This window comes from Labrus mixtus, chromosome 1 (genome assembly GCF_963584025.1).
Source record: "Labrus mixtus chromosome 1, fLabMix1.1, whole genome shotgun sequence".
Classification (NCBI taxonomy): Eukaryota; Metazoa; Chordata; class Actinopteri; order Labriformes; family Labridae; genus Labrus; species Labrus mixtus.
In genome coordinates this window covers 3,389,901-3,409,757 of record NC_083612.1, presented here as the reverse complement: position 1 = coordinate 3,409,757, position 19,857 = coordinate 3,389,901, and the positions used below count along the sequence as shown (strand labels likewise).

Below are 19,857 nucleotides of genomic sequence, written 5' to 3'. Positions count from 1 at the left end.
AGCAGTCACAGGATATAAACGTCACTCCCCCTCCTACTGGCTCGAGGTGAATTCTCCGGAGAATATCCTGCTGCGTTCTCACATCAGCTCACTCGGACTTGCCGCAGAAAAAATACCAGGGGGTCTGGCAGGAGAAACTCCGGGTGAAGTCCGAGTGAAAAATGTGGCTGTTTGCGTTCACAAATACACCTCCTACTGGAAATACAGTATCAGGAGTTTTTCAGGAGATTTTCTGAAGTGTGAAAGCCCTAAAAGATATAAATCTGAAAAATCCTTCAGCCTGACTTCAGATGGAGATGGAGGTCTGCATCTCTTCAGGCTGTGGTGAAATATGTCTCACATCAGATGTAACGGATTGTTGAGTAAAATTTGTTCACACCGCACCGATAGGATTTCCCCGTTGAAAATGTTGCCGGAAATTAACAACAACATCAATTAGATACATTCCCAGGTTTGTGTTTTGATGTGTGCATCTGTGTTAACTATGTGTTAATTTACTAACCCATCCTTTTTTCATGCCAACTTGTTCAATATTCACGGCACAGGAATAAAAGAAATGAAAGAAACGAACTCCCCGAGCTTCTCTGCGGTCTCTGCGCTGCTTAATTAACTTGTGTTTGCGTAGCCACAAATGTCACAGTGAGACAAATCTAGAGAGGAGACGTGTTAATAATCTAGGATCAGATTTATTAAAAATACATCCTGAGCTGTCCCGCTGTTTTCTTCAACACCTCTCTCCATCCATCCATCTGCCTCAACATCTGCTCTCCTCTCTGTGTGAGTCTCTATTCTACCGCTGAAGCATGTATGCATTTCATCTGGCAGCAAATTAGAGAGAAATGGGTGGAAGGAGGCAGAGAGCGAGCAACAGAGACCGACTAAAAGAGAAAAATGGCCCTTGGTCCTTCAATGGGGAGAGAGGAGCAGATGTGGGAAAGAGACAGAAAAAGGAAAACAGAATTATTGCTGCCTTCGTTGAAGATTTGGAGCCTTAAATGAAGTTTGCAGAGCAGCTGTTTGCAGCTCTCTCCCCCCTCAGTGCTTGTCATCTTTTTCAGTTCACAAAACATCTCCATATTTAAAATCTAAAACAGATGGAATTTAAAGCATTTCATTTATGTTCGCCGCCAATAATGTCCCCATGTTTCATGCTGCACTGAGTACAAAATGGACCTATTTGTTCATTGAACAAAAAAAAAGATCTAAAGAAAATCTATTGGCGCCTCCTCAGCCCGCACTTAAGTATCTTTTCAACCAAAGGTCAGTTCTCGGGGGTCTTCTCCTCAACAAACTAAAAAGTTCCTGTGGCTAATTGTTATCAACATTTCCATCGTTGCCTGAAGCCCCGGGAAGTTTATGCAAATCAGGGCGATGATGTATTGAGAAGCAAAGAAAGTAACTGCACTACACTGCTAGTCCAGAAGGTGGCAGTAAGAAGAAGATTAAGGCCAGACAACAAAGATGGCGTCTTACCAGGCGACGTAAAGGCCAGCATCATTATCAGTGTAACGCTACAGTTAGCCTGTTGGCATAAAGGAGGTTCAGCTTGTGCTGGATTGCTTTACAAATGGATTCATTGAATCAACACTGTGAAGCAGGCGAAACACAACCAGACAAACTGCAAACGCCAAACCAATCAACCGTTCAATCAGTCGCAGGCGGGGGAATATCAGGCCCTCTTTACCGGAGTTGGGTTGTCCATGTTTGCCGGGCCGCGATGACTCCCTCCCGTCCACAGACTGAACCTCCAACAGGTACGAGCTTTTGGTCTCTCGGTCAAACACCGTCTGTGAGTAGATAAATCCCAGCTCTGGGTCGATCCGGAAATACTGGTGGTCACCACTGCGATCCTCCAGCAGGGAGTAGGAGATCTGGGGAGAAGGAGTAAGGGATCAGTTGTTAGAACAGAGTTTATTACTGCACCGCCACAGCAAAGGAGGACTCAGTTTGGATACTCATAAATAAATAAATTACACAAACACAACCATTTTTTCCCCACAGTTAGTGTGTGAGTGTGTGAGTTTGTTATCACCTTGCCGTTGAGACCCAGGTCCAGGTCATTGGCCGAAACCTGGAAAACCAAAGTTCCTGATTCTGCCCCTTCAGTGACGGACGCCTCGTAGATGGAGGAGGTGAAAAACGGGACGTTGTCATTTACATCTGCAGGACAGAAGACAGGACGAAGAGAGATTGGTACCAAAATGCATCAAAGAAATTAGTTTCTAAAAACATGGAGGATGATTGATGCCGTCCTTCCAGAGCTCAGAAGCCTGCATGACAGAACAACCCTCCATATTCCCAGCCTGCTTATCACCATCAATCGGTGTTTGCTGGCAAATTTATGAATAAAACAGACGATGGTTGGACGTCCTTGAAATGTATTCGATGTATTATTTCTAGTCAACAGCTCGCTCCTCATTTTTGGAAACCGGAGTGTGGCCTCATTAGCGTGCTCATGCACATCATTTTAAGAGTAACTGCTGTTCAATTATCTTTGTTTATTGACTCCACTTAGACACTCAAGAATGTGTCCACCTCAACAAACCTGTAGGGACACTTAAATGGCAGTAAACAAGAACACGTTTTCAGACACTCAGCTAAGCAATTACTCTCTTGCTGTATTAGAACTTTAATTTTTGAGAAAACTTTTTTCGTTATTCAAAATATATAATATAAAGAACATAAACATGGAGCTGTAGACACTATCAATTATTGGCATTTTCATATATTTTTCAAACATCGTCTTAAAAAAATACATCATGATTATAATTGAGCAACTGATTAAATTTCACTAGAGGTGACCCCATAAAGTCGAGTACGCCACGATTCGTCCATCAGAGCCTCAGTCGACTGCCAGTCTCACAGTCGGGCTCAAGGATCTGAGCTCTCCTGGTTGCTTTTTAGCTCCAAACAGTGTTAATCCTTTGAATAAACTTTGTGTATTTAGTTCAGAAAATATAGCAGGTAATTGTTACACTTCTCCAACTTTCAAATGTCACTACCAATTTACATAGTACACCTTTAATGTCTAGGTTCACATAGATTTGTCTGTTTTCTTCCAATAGTTCATGACTCATCATAGCCTATCTTGGTATAAATGTCACCATACTTTTAATGCAATTCTGAAAACAACTCGTACTTTAAATCAATCTCCTCAGTGTGTCCATGAATAAATCACCCCGAAGTATTGAGATAAGCAGCGTATCCATGTTTAGAGAATTTCATTTGCAACAAGAGATGTCAGTCATGGACACAGTCGCGTGCAATTGGCCGTCAAAACAGGGAGAGGCTCATCCTTTCAACAAAGGCTCCTATTGGCTGTTATGAGGTGTCAACAAAAGGTCAGAGGTACTTTTGGAGCAGCCTGTTGATCGTTAAAGATAAAGATAAATGGATCTAATGTGTTTGGATTCAATCTTTTACTAGATTTAAACATTGGGACCTGTTTTTGGTGGATAAGTGTGATCAGGAGAGTTCAGTGAATCCACACATGGTAAGTTTTATTTCAAGTCTAGAAGTCAAATAGTTGAATGATGTGGTTAAACTGAAATCAGAATGTGGATCAATGAGCGAAAAACATCAACTACATTCGACAATCAGTCGACGAATCAGGTTTGACTATGTAAGTCCTTAGTGGGGGACAGGTCTAAATTACACCCAACCCCTTAGAACAGTATTAACAATGTAAGTCAATGAAAGTTCACATAACACCTCTAATGTAACTCCCAGTCTGTGACTCATATGAATCACTTCTCTCTCATTAGACCTTCATCTGAACCTTGTCCCATTTCATAGTTATGTATATTTGAAACCTTTCAGTGGCTCTGATTATGTTCAGGGTTATGAGTTATGGTTATTCCGAAGGATTTGCTAGTCCAGACATCAGTAATTTATTTCAATGCGTTATCGTGATGATGATGTAGGCCTAAGTTGTAACCCGGCAACCCAGTCATCCCCCAAGCATAAGAAATGGAGATCCATCATCTTTACCTGGAAACAATCACTTTGTGCAGTAAAGTTTGAGAAGTCTTTCAGAGCCCTTTCATAGGCTGCAGATCTAATTCACTCTGTGAACTCTGGATGTTACAGCGTGGTGGGATTCATTACTAGTGGTGCAGAAGAAACTGTGAATTCAATATAAGAGCCCAGACTGAGCTGATCTGTAAAAAAACTTTTTCACTGTACAGAACAAACCCCGTCTGAAAAGGCCAAAGGAAGATGTAAGATTGGCGTCTAGATGAGGTTGTAATCACACCGCTCAAAAATGCCTTAAAAGTGTGTCGGGGAAAAACAGCGTGGTGGTATAATGGTAACGGAAAATGGACTCAAGCAGACGCCAGGCTCTTGCCGTTGCTGTCCTATTGGATGGGGGCAGGGGGAAGACATAATAAGCGAATATTTTGGGTTCATGATATACTGAAAAAAGGAAACCATCTCTTTCGTGAGTTGTGTCTGGGTGACGGGCGCTTCCAGTCCTACTTTCGCTAGACATTCTTTTTCTTCTTCTTCTTCATTGGGGAGGAAGTGGTAAAGTAGCTAGGCCCGCCTCTCGATTGATTTGATTGGCTGCCTGTGCCAAGTGTGACATTGTCCAGCGGTGCGACCGTGCCTTGGGCTGAAAAGTTGAGAATATTAGAACTTTAATGCGCTTCTAAAAAATCGCAGCGCTATACCGTATGAAAATAATGGTTTTGCGTCTCTGTGTGATTGGCCCAAAATGTTCTTATATTACTCATCACCATGTGTTTTATTCATGCTGTTTGTGTCAGACATTTTGCTTTCTGTCTCACGGTGATTGTAAAAGAGCCGGCCCCATACTGCTTTGGTCCTCAACTATTTCCTGCTTCATGCTACCATGAACCATTGCTGACATTATATCTACACAATCTAAACGATTGCATTTTATTTCACTCTCAGGGCTCCTGAGTGTCAGCACCATTTCTGGGAAAAGCTCCCCATTCCTTGACTCCACTGCACTGACGTCGTGTATGTCAGAATGCATTTTAAGATATTTTTTATTATATTTAAAAAACCTTTCATTGTTGGGATGCCTTTTATGTTCATGATTTTAAGCTAAAAAAAAATCCAAACTAACCAAATATAAGCTACAACAACTTAATAAAGGAAGCAAATGTTTACTCCGAGTGGGCTCCTATTATCCCCACTCTCTCCTCATGTTCCCTTTTCTCTCTTTGGCTTTCAGAAATACAAAAAATAATCATTTAAGCTTTTGCCAGAATGCAACAAAGCATCACTCAGCAAGGCTCGACTCTGGCCGAGCAGATATTGGCAGGTGCTCGCTCCTCGTGCATTTCTTTGTGATACAAAAGCTGTAGTTTTTTTCCTGTTTACCGTACAATCATGTGACAAAAGATACAACAAGTGCATGTATGATAATCGTCCAGTTGGGTTGTAAACATGAAGGTAGTTTAATATGCAGAGCGTTGTTTTGTTATCTGATAAGACTTTGAATGCTGTGATATTTTATGCATAGCCTCAGGTACCTAAATCTGCTAACTCCCACCAACACGGACCTCTGCGTCAGTTTGAAACAGGTCGGTTAGAACGTTAACTTTGTGTTTATGTGACTTTCTTTTAAATTAAAGAGTTCCGTTTGTGAAAATGTCGACTGGCATGACTCTCAGTGAACATTTTCTTGCCGTGTACTCGCTTTGCATTATTATTATTTACTGTGTTATTATCCTCATCTGATAATCAATCTATGCACACTCCTCAAGTAAATTTTGTTTATTTTCATACAATTCAACAGAAACATTAATAACATGTTAGCCTGAAGAGCAGAGAGCCTTACAGAAGTCACTTGAAGGGAGTCACACTTTAAATCCAACGCTGCTCCATGTGCCATTTTATTTCCTTCCCTTTCTTCTGAGCAAATGTCTTAATCTATGAATTAAAAATGGAGTCTTAAATCCATTACAGAAACCCACACCCCCCACCCCCACCCCTGCCTCCCTCTGCTTAGTGCCTCTGGAGGAGTCAAAGAGCTTTCTTATTAAGAGTGATAAGAGGGAGGAGGGGCGAGCGACAGGGGGGAGAGAGAGGAAAGTTAGGAGTGGGATGGAGAAGGGAGGGAGTCTGAATTAATTATTTCTCACTGGATTAATGTGTGAAATATGCAGGAGTGTGTGTGTGTGTGTGTGTGTGTGTGTGTGTGTGTGTGTGTGTGTGTGTGTGTGTGTGTGTGTGTGTGTGTGCATGCTGTAAGGGGATTAAATGCAGGGGAGTTTTGAGCATGTGGTGTATGCAGTGTAATTCTGAGAAGCGAAGTCAGGGGCGAGCAAACAACCATTTAACAGTAATGGTGGTGGTGATATAAGACTAGTTACTGAGGCTTAGAACTTCATTAAACCACTTCAGACTAAAACAATCTGTTTTTCTAAAAAGAGGTGAAAATGCCACAGATAGGAGAGTGAGATTCTGACTGTGTGAAGTCATCTCTGTTCAGAGGAGTTAGCTCGTTGGTTTAAGGTTCAGCTTTGCAAACTATTTGGAAATGTGCAGTTTAGTAATCTAAGATTTCAAGGACTCCAACTGATTACACCAGAGAGCAACACAATGTGATTATTCCGCTTTGGATTCTTCCGCTGCCAACGGGCTAATTTTTGGAGGAAGTGTTGTGTCGGGAGCCCCCCCGGCAGCCGAATGGTTACAGCGATGCTTCATCGCAGCACAGATGCAACTGTCACAGCTTTGACGCCAGCTGGAAACCATTGTTTCAAAGACATATCTCCCTCCCTCCCTCTCCCTTTCTTCTGTCTGCCTCGCCACTGTCACTGTACAATAACTGAACGAAATCCCCAAAAAATCAATCAAAGAAGCTTGTTTATATAATATTAGAGATGCAGTTTGGAAAGAGTCTGGACTGTGACAAAAACAATCAGCATGTTTGGAGAAAAAAAAACGTTAACTTAAGTGAATTAAAAAACTTGATTAAAAAGCTAAAAACGGATGTTTGTCAGTAATGTGTTCTTTGAGTGCACTTCAGTAATACACGAGCTGTTAGACCGACTGGCTCCAAAAAGTCATTCAGTCTTTGATAAAGCGTGGTGGGGCCTGATGACGCTCTTGAGCGAGCTTTTTGTTATTTATGCTCTAAAAAGGTCCATTAGGCCCATCCTGCAAATTAATGAAGAAAAATCATCCTTTATTTTCATCCATTAGCTTATAGGAAGGCCATCAGAAGACTAGTCATCAAACTCCTAATTTGTCGACTGGTCCTTCAACCTCTTGGAAGCAAACGGCTGCTGTGTGGTCGATACAACGCAGCACCATGACCCCGTAAACACTAACCATGACTTTTATGTTGAAAGTTGCTCGTGTCAGTCCATCAAAGACCTGAAAAATCTGCACTCGGGATGAACCAGTTTAGCATCTCAGAACAACACATTGCATTTCCACTTCTTAGTGTTTGTCTTCTTTCAAAACACATTCTTTGACTTTCTCTACAATCACCTACTCTCTCTCTCTCTCTCTCTCTCTCTCTCTCTCTCTCTCTCTATGACAGTACAGTTCATTTAGTCAGAGGATGAAGTTGACATTCATCAAGTAAGCCGTGCTCATTAAACGTATTATGACATTTCTTTACTCGTCAAGGAAGAGAATTCAAACAATGTATTTTTTACAGTTGGAAAAGATCAAATTCTCAGTACGGGGTTCGACGGACAGATTTTTACAGTCATTGGAAGCCCCTGATTGATTATGTTAGGAGGCCGACCTTCCCTTTCCTGACCTCCTCGGGTACTTTGCCCAAACGATGTCCTTTCTGGGTGAAATCATTCCATCTGAATGAATGACGGTTAATGGAAAAGTTGGGGTCTTTACAGATTTAAAGTCCTAAAAAATGAAAACCGTACTTTAAAACGGCAAGTATGAGCCTAAACCTGATAACCAGTGATGTAAACATTTAAAATATGACATTTCTGAACAGAGATCGGCATCATAACGGTATAAAAATTAACTGTGTAGCCTACATGAGTGTCTGTTCAATCTCAAACGAGCACATACTGTGATCAGAGGAGACTGACATTAAACACCTGATGAGTCATTATTAACCGAGTTACCTGAGAGGGATCTTTATTTTTAAATCATATTTATTCGTAATAGTTTCTAACAGTGTTCATAGCTATAATGGAGCGGTTATAGACGTTTACATAAACTCTGAGTTATCAGCTGATTTAGAATAACACATGTAAAGTCACCTGGATGATATTAAAACCTTTTGTATTCATACGTGAGTGTAAATATGATGAGTGGGGCGAGACGAGGTGTTATATCGAGCTAGAGAACTTTTTATTTTGACATTTATTTTTCAGTAAGAAGATTTGGTGTAGTGTTCCTTCGTTTAGAGACATTTTCACCAACATGTTTATGTGACAGTTGAAACGTTGTTAATACGTTAGTGAATGAATGTGTGAAGAATCTGTTAACAGACGATCGCTGCCTTAAAGCTAACAGGAACACGACAGCGGTCCCACAATTTACCACTTTAATCCTCTCTAGTTTCAGTCCAAACACACACAGCTCTTCTTTTACCCTCCTTTGTTCTTTGTAAATTAAACCCCGATACTAAATTGTGTTTTTAAAATAGTTTGAAGTGCAAAAAGCTTCGCAATCACGTTTAATCGCACGGCTTCCAGTGTTTTCTAATCTACCGCCGACACATTCTCAGGGCTTGTTTTCACCCAAACGGGGGCGTGGTCACTCTAGCGAGCCGGAAGTGACGTTCGACTGCTCTTATGAATTGGACTAGTCTTATAATTATTATTTTATTAATTAATTTATTTTTATTGTGTTAGTATTATTTTTACTCTATTATTATTCATGTTATTATTTATTGTCTGTATTATTGATTTTGCACCAATGTACCTCTTTTTATTTATTTTACTTCATTAGTACTGTTTTTAATGGTTGTGTCTTATTGGTGGAATTGTCATTGTGGGGGGTGGAGTGGCAGGAGGAGGGGTTGGATGTGTGGCTTAATAGGAAACTTGTAGGATGTCATTGTATTGTTATGTGTTCCCAAATCTTATAAAATGGCAATAAAATATGTTCATAAAAAACAAAAAACAAAAGGAAGAGTATTCAAGATAAGAACGCCATGTTGTTGTGAGATAAGATAACTTCTAGTGGGTGAATAAACACCTACGTCCAAACAGAAAACAAAAGCAAACCACACTCACCTGTGACATTGATATAGACCGTAGTGAAGGCAGCCAGCGGTACAGCGGCCACATTCTGCGCTCGAACCCGCAGCATGAAGTTCCTGGTGGTCTCGTAGTCCAGGGGCTCTGCCACCAGGATGGAGGCGGAACCGTCCTCTCGGTTTGGGGTCAAATAGAAGCGAACTGGCATGTTGGTTTCTGGGACCATGCCATCCTCCAGGTTGTAGGTCACCCTGGGGTCGCCGAGTGGGGAGGTGGCTTTGATGGTCTGTTTGGGACAAAAAGAAGAGTACTGTGTTAAAAACTATTTAATATGAATGTCCTCATTCGACTGAGGAACATTCCGGTTCACAGACAGTTTTGGTCCCTAGTGAAAAAACATGGACCCCACCACCACCACTTGAAAACGGATGAAAATTTTGACCCAAAATAATATTTTCTTTTAAGTAATTCCTCATTTCAATAAAGCTGATTGTCATTTTCTGATTCTTGGCCATAGCAACGAGGAGGATGAGGCTGGCAGGACACTACCAGAGACACAGGGAGCTCCCAGCAAGTAAACTGGTGCTGAGGGAGCCCACACACGGGGCGGCTGTGGCTCAGTTGGTAGAGTCGGTCGTCTCTCAACCTTAGGGTCAGGGGTTCGATCCCCAGCTTCTGCAGCAACATGTGTGAAGTGTCTTTGGGGAGGAAACTTAACCCCAAATTGCTCCCGCTGCTTCATCTGCTTTATGAATGGATTAATTAATGCTGAGCAAACTCTACCACCAGTGTGTGAATGTGTAGGTGTGACATGCGGTGTTAAAGAGCTTTGAGTAGTCAATGACTAGAAAAGTGAAGTCTATTTACCAATTACAATTTACATACAGGCATTGACCACAAGGGGCGTCCCACATTAACATATGGAGATGTTTTAGGAGAGATGCAGGTGCAGAAAGCATTGGTATGTTAGCCAGATGCATGGGAGGATCTGGATGACTGGAGACTTCACTGGAGTGCTCGTCTCAAGGCCGACCAAATGATTCTCACTTTTAGATGTATCACACTAACTCCTGGTTACTTTCTGCAGTAAGTGACAGAGAAACCAACAAAACAAAATCCTACAAAGTGACAGCGCGTTTCCAAATATCATCCCTGAGAGCTGGCAGAGAGGCTGAATGGAACGGAAAAGAAGCACGGCCACTGCTCTGCTTGTATGTTGGTGTGCATACTGAAGAGAGAAAGAGGGGAAAAAAGTCTGCCAAATTAAAAAAAAAAAAAAAAAGTTGGTTTAAAGCCCATAATAATGAACACTAAAACGTTAAGGCGGCGCGTCTGAAACTGTTAGAGTAGACAACAACCCGCTGAAATCCTGTGAAATCAAAAGAAACACACGTCATCCAGCATTCTCCCTAAACTAATTAAGGAGAGGCTACACGAAGCCGACGCCATAAACACCCCAATTAAAATCAAAAAACGCCACCGCCGATGTGATGCGGCTTTTCTTGCGGGTGACCTAGCTGCTCCTGTTCAACCTGCAAAGCCCAGCAGCTCCAATAATGAGACATCCTATCAGGCATGCAGAAGAGGAAAATCGTGCCTGGCTATCGTGTATGCCAGTCCAGGCCATAAAAACCTCTAATTTCCATTGGTAGAGCTTTAACATCCAACAGAGAGCAATTGTGTCTTTGCCTAACGGTCAAATCTGAACACTGAACAGCTATCTCGATTAATACAGTGTACTGGAGGGAGGCGGCTGGCTCTCGCTCTCCCTCACTCCTCTCACCAACAAATCCACGTTCTGTGTTGAGCACTCCCCTTTCATTTCAATATTTCCCCTCAAAATGTTTTTCAGCAACTTTGATTGAGAGTATTACTTTCAAGAGATCCTTAAAAATGATTGTCAATTAGTTGAAAATGTGTTAGTGGTGGGAAAGGGCAATGCCTATAGTCAAATGCAGTTTATGGGCTGAATCGTAATTGCACACATGATGAGGACTTATCAACAGAATAAACGGTGGGATATGGCTCATTTCATCTGGATAAACTTCAAAGTTAGTTATGATGCTGTTTGCAAGTTTCAAGTAACAAGTAACACACAGCTAGCAGACAGAGCACACAGTTTCTGGTGACCACGTCGGTAAAGTTTGAGTGTCTGCATTTCTTTTAAAGTTGTGGTTTCTAAACCTTCATCAGGACCAACTAGAGCTCACTGCAGGCACTTTAGTTCTTTTCTCTTGATTCCACCAGACACAAAGCGGGGCATTTAAGTAGCGACAAAGACGAGCAGGACAGGCAGGTACACACAGGAATGCAGACAGCAATGAGTTGATAGTCTGAACAAAACAAACATTTCACAATGCAGCCCATGGTAGAAGCATTTTCTTTGTAGGGGGAAAACAATTCTACAAGATTTTCAGCATCGGAAAAACTTTCTATAGGGTTCAAAGTTACTTGAACCCCAATTCGTCTTGACCTCGGTCAAATGGGAGTTGATTTTCATTGGTGGTCGGGGTGGAGCAGCGGAAAGAATCGCTCCCATAATTCGGCTTTGTTACTGTTTTGCTTGAGAGCCCCCTGGTGGTGGAATCTACAAACTGTGTGTTTGGGAGTATAAACCAAACTGAATAGTTACAAGAAAATAACACGATTCCTCTAAAGGGGCTTGTTTATTTTCACAGCCCGAGCACTGTAGCATCCTCTACCTTTCACTTTTTTTAGTGTAAATGAAGGTCGTGTGTGATGACACGCCCCCATCGTTTGCTGATCATTTGGGCTTAAGACTTTCAGCCTTCAGGCCACTGACTTTTGACTAACAACAAAACTGTGGCGTTACAGTTTGTAGAGAGGCTGAGAACTAAATTGTCATTTTTGTGAACATTGTTTATTAAAAAAGGGTATTTCTTACGTAAGAGCCCACATTCTGCCCTTTTTGGTTCGTATATTTAATCTATGTACCTACTTTTGTACGTTCACAATAGCTAAAGTTCTAAAAAAGTGTCTGTTTTCATGTACTGCTCCTCCTTGCTCCCTCTACGCTCTGAGTCCGTCAGCTACACTCTGTTGAGCCCACACTGTTAGACCCCATGTGGGCCAAGTCTGCTCTGATTGGTCTGCCGATCCGCTCTGTCGTTATTGGTCAGTTGCTCAGCACGCGTCTCGGAAACTTCAACATGAGCTGCAGGGCTTGCCACAACGAGCCAATGGGCTTAGATCAGTGATCTCACACTGACAATGACGCCGCACTGACACATTTTTATCGAGGGGGGCTAGAACCGAGCGTTACATGCAGCTAATGCTACAGCTAACAGGAGGACGTAGGAGAAGCCGCGTTTCCGCAGACTTTGAATTTTTGCCCATAGATGTGACTAAACATGCACAGGACACTTTGAAAACACACTAAAGGGCATATAAAACCAGAAGAAGAAGAATATGGGACCTTTAAGTGTTCCAGATGCTTTTTCTATTAGCCTTTTGACAGAAACTTCCATTATCTATAACACACGAGATGCCGCTGGAAATTACCTTACTTCACAGTTGACATACTATCTCAGTGAAAATTTTCCAGTAAGTTTATGGTCTCAATTTCCATGTTTGATACTTTGTTAGTCCCTGTGATTGACTAGCTACAACCCCCCATGACCCTGAATGGAAAAGTGCTATAGATACTGGATGGATGGAACTTTTGTGAGACCGGTGATTTTATTTTTAAATGAGTAAAGTTAATAAAAATAAACATAAAGCAGGGAATGGCTACCTGTGATCGATAATATGACTACAGCTGCAGGTTTAGTAATGTGTATATGTCACATCTTTTCCATTTATTTCAGTTCTTGTCCAAACAAACCAGGATCAAGAAGCAGAGCTTGACGCTTCAAATGAGGAAATCACATTTCCAAGGCTTCTTCATTTCTAGTCTACGAGCAGAACTTGTCAAAGTTGTGATGAGAAGTGTAACACGTCTTTGATTGTTGCTGCATTCCTCAGAGAAAACATTCATTGAAGGCTGACAAAGAGACAGACAACCATTTACACTCACATTTACACATTGAATGGCCTCTTCTTTTCTCTTAACCTTTATTTAATAAGAAAATTCCACTGAGGGAGAAACTTTCTTTTTGCAGTTTGTGTTAGCTGTCCTTTCTCAAGTAGGGCTGCAACAACGACTCAACAAAACATTTATTAACTATAAATGTTGACAACACTAGTTGATGATTTCTTCTTCTCTTTTCAGTTAGAATGAGAAAACCTTCTATCTTTTTAAAGGTCACATATCCTCCTCCTCATCAACTAGTAAGTTGTCTCAGAGCCCCCAAAAACAAGTCTGTGAAGTTTCTTGTTCTAAATCCACTCTGATCCTGTATTTGATCATGTCTATAAACCCCTCTATTTCAGCCCTGCTCAGAACAGGCTGTTTCTGTTTCTGTACCTTTAAATATGTAAATGAGCTGTGTCTGACCACGCCCCCCTCTCTGGAAGGGCTCGGGTGTCTCGGGCTTTCTCGCTCCATGTCCTATTGTTTACGGTGAGAAGGCAGACTCAGAGGGCAGAACAAACACCTAGCTGTGGGAGTGTCACCCACCTGGGGGAGGGGCTACTGCCCTTTGTGAAGTCATGAAGGGAAAATCTCCAAACGGCCTGTTTGAGCACACATTTTCTGAAAAGTGGAGCAGGCAAAAGACAGAGAGGATGGACTTTTCTCATCATTGGGGGGTTTGTAGACAGACTAGAGACACACTGTGTTAGAGAAAGTGTATTTTACAGAATATGTGACCTTTACTGGATTTTATTTATTTATTTATCTGAGAACATATCCAGTGAAAATACATGACATGAGGTTCACTATGTTAAAATGATGAAGCTCTTCTTTTGTGTCAGTGTTGAAAAAAAAGATTATAAAGGATGGAAATAAAAAGCTTTTTTATCTTCTTTTTATTGTAGAGATAGGACAGAGGATAGAGTCAGAAATCAGGGAGAGAGAGAGAGAGTAGGGAGAAACATGCAGGAAAGGAGCCACAGGTCGGATTCAAACTGGGCCGTCCGCTTGAAGGACTACAGCCTCAGTTCATGGTGCAGCGCTCTACCCACTAGGCTACAGGCGCCCTGTAATCATGGTTCTTATCCAGATTAATCCCCCAGGTTCATGTATCAAATCAACCAAAACCTGCCTCTGTAGCTTTAAGCCTCCTCTGTCCCCCTTGTTTTTCCAGATAATAACAACTCAACTACAGCGACATGTCAAACAAGTCAAAATACTCGTCTTTTGTTGGGGAATTGTAGCCATGTGTGTGCAGACCGCCTCACTTACCACGATGGGAGTGTCTCTGACGGTGTTTTCCGGGATGACCACGCTGTAGCTGTCCTTACCCCACTGAGGAGGCTGATTCTTCACATTGGTGATGGTGACTGCGAGCTCCACCGAGCTGCTCCTGTTACCTCCGTCTGTAGCCACGATATCCCTGGTGATGTAGGTCCTCTGTGGCCAAAAGTCAGCACAGATGGAGAGCAGAGTGAGAGGAGCCAGAACGTCACTATACTGAATTTACAGCTTCCTTAAAGTATTATGAGCATTGTGAACATAGACGAGACTCATGTAAGAAATGGCAGTTCATTTTCCACACATGAGTGCCGGGAGAAATTGACTGCATGCTGCAATCTGGTAAAACAAACAGACTTGGAGATAATTGTATTGATTGAAGAGCATTCAGAATGTGGAACAGCAGATCTGTCACCTTTTCAAGAGCAATTATCTTTAGCCACTGCAATCAAGACAAATGATCCGTTTTAGTAACTTAACCAAATGTTTACTTTTTAGACTTTTGTTCAAGGCTTTTTATTTTAAACCCGACATGATCAAGGTTTCACTTATTTCAGCCTTCTTTTTTTTTTAAAGTAATAACGTGTCGCAGAGCCAGATTTTCACATACTTGTGTATTTTACTCAGTTTAAAATCACCATGTCAGGTCACTGAACATTTCTTATCAACACTTTTTTTGTCCATCAGATCTGAAATATATTAACAACTACTTAAATAAAAGAAACCTCTAATCAATGTTTTTTAAGGTTTATTTGGGGGCTTTTTATGCCTTTATTTTAGAGCTAGGACAGTGGATATAGCCAGAAATCAGAGAGAGAGAGAGAGTTGAGAACAACACACTATAGAGGAGCCACAGGTCGGATTTGAACCCAGGGCCGCCCACTTGTAGGACTACAGCCTACGTGGGGTGTGCACACTAACAACTACATTATCGGCGCCCCAATAACCACTATTTTGAACTTACAGTAGCTATTTGTAAGGGTTGTTAGGGTTGTGACGATACCATAATTTCAATCATCAACAGAAATAAAAAAAAGTCCTTGGTACGAAATGTTGGTAACTTCTAGTTTTGAATTACCAAATCAAATGACAAGCCAACTCCTGCAGCCTTACTTGATTGCACAAACACATTGGCAACACTTTGGAACCGAATCATTGCCAATGTGCAGTTTAGACAGCTGTCTTTTTGAAAGAGACATAAATTAAAACTTTGATGCCAGAAGGACTTGAAAAGCGTCACTATTTGTCTGTTGCGCTCTCTCTAGTCATAAATGACTGAATATCAGAAATGGTTTTAAAGCTTCAGTACTTTGATGTTATGGATCATGTAATGCTATGATGCTATGTTGAAGTGCTGGCTTCTCTGACAACAATGCAGCAGCCAGTATGTCCTCCTTCTAACTTTAGATTCTGGTCCTGAATGCTCTGGATTTGTTTGGACCAGAGAAGGTAGGCGCTTTTAAGGCAACCCCCCACACACGGCCGTTTTGGACGCCCCTCGGTTTGCCAGATATGAGAGCAGTTATCAGGTCAACAGGTGTTGCAGCGATGGAAGCGGGCAAGAGAAGTGGTTCAGATAGAAGTGATTGTACCCGACCTAAAAAGCCTCTGCATGTTTCTAATAAGCTCCACGAGCAGAAACGTGCTCAAACTAGGATCAATATTGGAGATGCTTTTGAAAAATGGAGAGAGGTTAGAACACAGAAAGGTTTACAGACCCATGCAGAGCTGGATAAACACTGAAGCTTCAGTGTCCACCACATGGTGACCTGTGTGAGCATGGACTCTAGAGAGGAGGGGGGGGGAGACAGCTCTCTATGATGTTTTGAATTTGGACTGCAGTACCCATTTTAAACACTAGGGGTCAGAGTTACATATTGCTCCTTTAAAATAAGTGAACAGTTCTTATCTCTTCCTCTGGTTATAATTTATTCGGTGCTATTCATTAGTGGAAGAGTTTTGTATCTTCAAACATCGGTGTGTTAAAGAGAACTTTTCTTAAAAGCACAAATACTGGCATGGTGTTCAAATAAGACGCAAGGTGCTGGTGACAAACACGTTCTTTACTCTTTACTTGGAGACGGCGAGTTCTTGCTTTCTGGGCTTTTATAATTGTGGCACTCATCCGAGCTGCCGACTTGTTTGTGCTCACTATGTGGCAGTTTCCACTATTGCTTTTTCATGTTCTGGCCAGGATTGTTTCTCTTACTGGTAGTGAAGCAGCAGAGGGTTGGAGGCAGTCAAGTGAGGAAAATATCAGCAATGTTATTTCTCTAGATGCCGGGGAAAAGGGTTCCAGTGAAGACATTCTCACATATTCAGGCTGCCTGTCTGCTGCCGCTGCCCCGACACTGTCAGCAGTAAAGTGCATGAATGCAAATAAAGTTGTTTTTTGGGCCATGCACTGGGAAAAGTATCATGTTGTTTTAGCTGCAATGTGAGGCCAATTGCTAAAATCTCAAGAGCCTTTCAGTGAAATATTACATTCCTTTAATGGGTTGTGTGCCACTTGGAGTACACCTTTAGGTATGTACAGCAAAACTCCAATAAAACTTTTCCATATAAACTGATTTAAGTGCACGCTGAAATTAGTTCCAAATATTGTCCGTTATACTCTTTTTGTACACAGTATGTATGTACCTGAGATATGGGCTGGTTGACGTACACCCAGCCGGTCAAAGGGTTGACCCTCAGGTACTCAGGCTGTTCACTGGACATGGAGTAGGTGATGGCTGCGTTGGTGCCGAAATCATCATCGTGAGCTGCCACACGCAAGAAACTAGTCCCGATCATTGTATCCTCCCGAAGGAAGTCTGCAGAGGGAAAGAAATGAGCTTTATTACTCAGTTTGAACGCTGTGAAAATGAGCACAATGGAATACAGCTTAAGAAAAAACACGTTCCTTTGACAACACCAACTTCACATTTGAAAGATCAACCTGTTAGCAGTGGTGACAAGCATGAAAAATAACTACCATAAAATCTGTAATATAAGTCCTAATGGTCTACAGTATATGATGACTCAGTCTGTTTTGGAGGTCTCCATTGGAAAAAGGTTTAAACCCGTCTTCCTGTGTGATGATTCCACTGAGTTCAGCAAAGTCCACATGGTGCAGTTGAAATATTTACAACAGTTATCAAAGCCAGAGAAATCCGTCATCTTAGAGTTGTTACAAGATGTCTCGTTGTGCCGGCCGTCATGACAGGCACCACCACGTTTATTGTTGCCGTGGAAACACTGGATGTTACGTCAAAGACTGCCGCATAAGGAAGCGCGAGCTTGCCGTCCTGTTCCCGTATGAGCTGCTGTGATAAAAAACCTCATGTAAATTATACTCGGATACATGAGCTCGTCAGTAAACATTTTCTCTTCCTTAGGTCGGTTTTGCCAGTTTGCTTCACCAAGTCAACGGCAAGTTCGTTTTCATCAGGGAGGGCAGAGAGAACTCCCATGATTCCCCGCCAGCCTCGTCGTCATCTTTTGTTATTGTTTTGATTAAGAGACCCCTAGTGGCAGAATTTACATACTGTGCCTTTAGTTGAATAATTATGACCTAAAGACGAGAAAAGCTGTCAAAAATGGTGCTGCGAGTTAGTCCCGTGTCGCTGCACGCAGTAAGCAGAGATGGCGTCAGGTTGCGAGCATCTTATTCACCAAATGTTTCATCACATAGAAAGCGCTAGCCTTCTTATTGATGGTCTGTTTAGCTTTATGCAGAGGCTTCAGTAGTCAGAGACTGTCTGTTTTTTTATGTTTCAAATTCATCACGGTGCATTTCAGAAACAAATTCATCACGGTGCATTTCAGAAACAAATTCATCAACTTGACAGCACGTCAGTGGAACAACAAACACATGGAAACCATGAAATATCCAGAAATGCAGAACATGAAAACACCTGAAAACAGATTTTCAGGGGACACTTCAACTGAGCTGTAACCTTGTATAACATATTGTATGATATTTAAATCACAGATCACAACGGTACAGAAAAAGTCAGCTGCAGAGATCGATCTCTTTCAGTCTCCATCGTTCACTCATCTTTTTATTTACACTGGTATATACTCACACTCGTATCGGATGTTCTCAAACTTTGGACTGTTGTCGTTCTGGTCCAGGATGAGGATGTTGAGTTGACAAATTCCAATCAGGGGGTCGGCTGCCTGGTCGGTGGCGGTCACCGTCACTGCGTACTCCCGTTGCCGTTCTCGGTCAAATTTCCTGGCTGTCACAATTACTCCTAAAGACGCGGAGAAAACATTGATAAGGGAGTTACATTCAACAGTAAGCTCTACGTCTCTTGTCCGCAGAGCATTTTGCAACTTGACATTGCCGGTGGCCTAGTGGTTAGAGCATGCGCCCCAAGTACATGCATTCACACGTCCTGTGTATGCAATAGAGCCATGTGCAATCACAGCAGCACTTTAAAGTTACAGGCTCCCGGGCAAATGTGCAATTTACTGCTATATTTGTGTCTCTGTGAACTAATGTACACTATATGTTGCTGTTTTGTCATTACACTTTGTTGTATTGGTGTTGCTTGTCACCTGTTTACCACTGACCTGCCAAGGGACTACAGATGGAAACTACCCTGTGGATATAATCTGGCATAATTACATGTTGATGATCATTAATGTGCACTGTCCATATTTTAAATAAATAAATAAATGGACAGAGGCTGTAGTCCTCAACATGGACAGCCCGCTTTCAAATCCGACCTGTTGCTGATGTCATTCCCCACTCCCTCTCTCTCTGATTCCCACCTCTGTCCACTGTCTTTACAATAAAGGTGTAAAAATAAACAAAATAAAACCAATAAAATAATATATAATAATCTAATAAAAACTGTTTCTGACTCCACTGTCCAGTCTTCTCAGTAAGAGAAAGTAAATGCCCCTTCTATAAAAATATCTTAAACAAAAAAGAACTTTAAATTGTAAACAAATCTAGTGTAGCCACTTAGGTTGGGTTTAGCTCCGTCATTTTATCTTTAAATTCAGTTTATATACACGTCATATACCCGTCATTCTGTCTCAGACAGTTTTTAAATACTGTGTGAGATTCATGATTTTCCCTCCAATCTGGCAGCTCTGGCAACGATCCAACAGTGAAGCGAAACGAGCGAGTAGAGGAGGTAGTTAGCCAAGCCTAGGAGAGGTAGATGGGAGGGTGGGGGGGTTTGAGGGGTTCCAACAGACGCCCACGATGGGAGCAGTGGGGGGACTGGGTAAGCAGTGTCTGTCTGCCATTTGACAGTTATCTTCGCTTGCAGATCATCTGCTCAATTAAAAATCAGCCCCCCTGCTATTAATTAACACTCACAAAGGAACACTAGCGGTGGCTTTTGCCCCGTGGGCAGACATCATTGTTTGTTATGTCGG

General features: G+C 41.9%; 1 protein-coding gene across 1 annotated transcript in view; it reads right to left on the bottom strand.

The window, feature by feature from the left end:
- si:ch211-186j3.6 (neural-cadherin) overlaps window positions 1–19,857 on the bottom strand; it is a 300,686-nt gene that overhangs the window by 137,818 nt on the left and 143,011 nt on the right. Inside the window, exons 10-15 of the mRNA XM_061044393.1 lie at window positions 18,546–18,716; window positions 17,119–17,291; window positions 14,470–14,637; window positions 9,201–9,450; window positions 2,033–2,160; window positions 1,685–1,871 (exon numbers count right to left, since the gene is read on the bottom strand). Of these exons, the coding sequence (XP_060900376.1) occupies window positions 1,685–1,871; window positions 2,033–2,160; window positions 9,201–9,450; window positions 14,470–14,637; window positions 17,119–17,291; window positions 18,546–18,716 (1,077 nt within the window). The remainder of the gene's footprint in view (window positions 1–1,684; window positions 1,872–2,032; window positions 2,161–9,200; window positions 9,451–14,469; window positions 14,638–17,118; window positions 17,292–18,545; window positions 18,717–19,857) is intronic.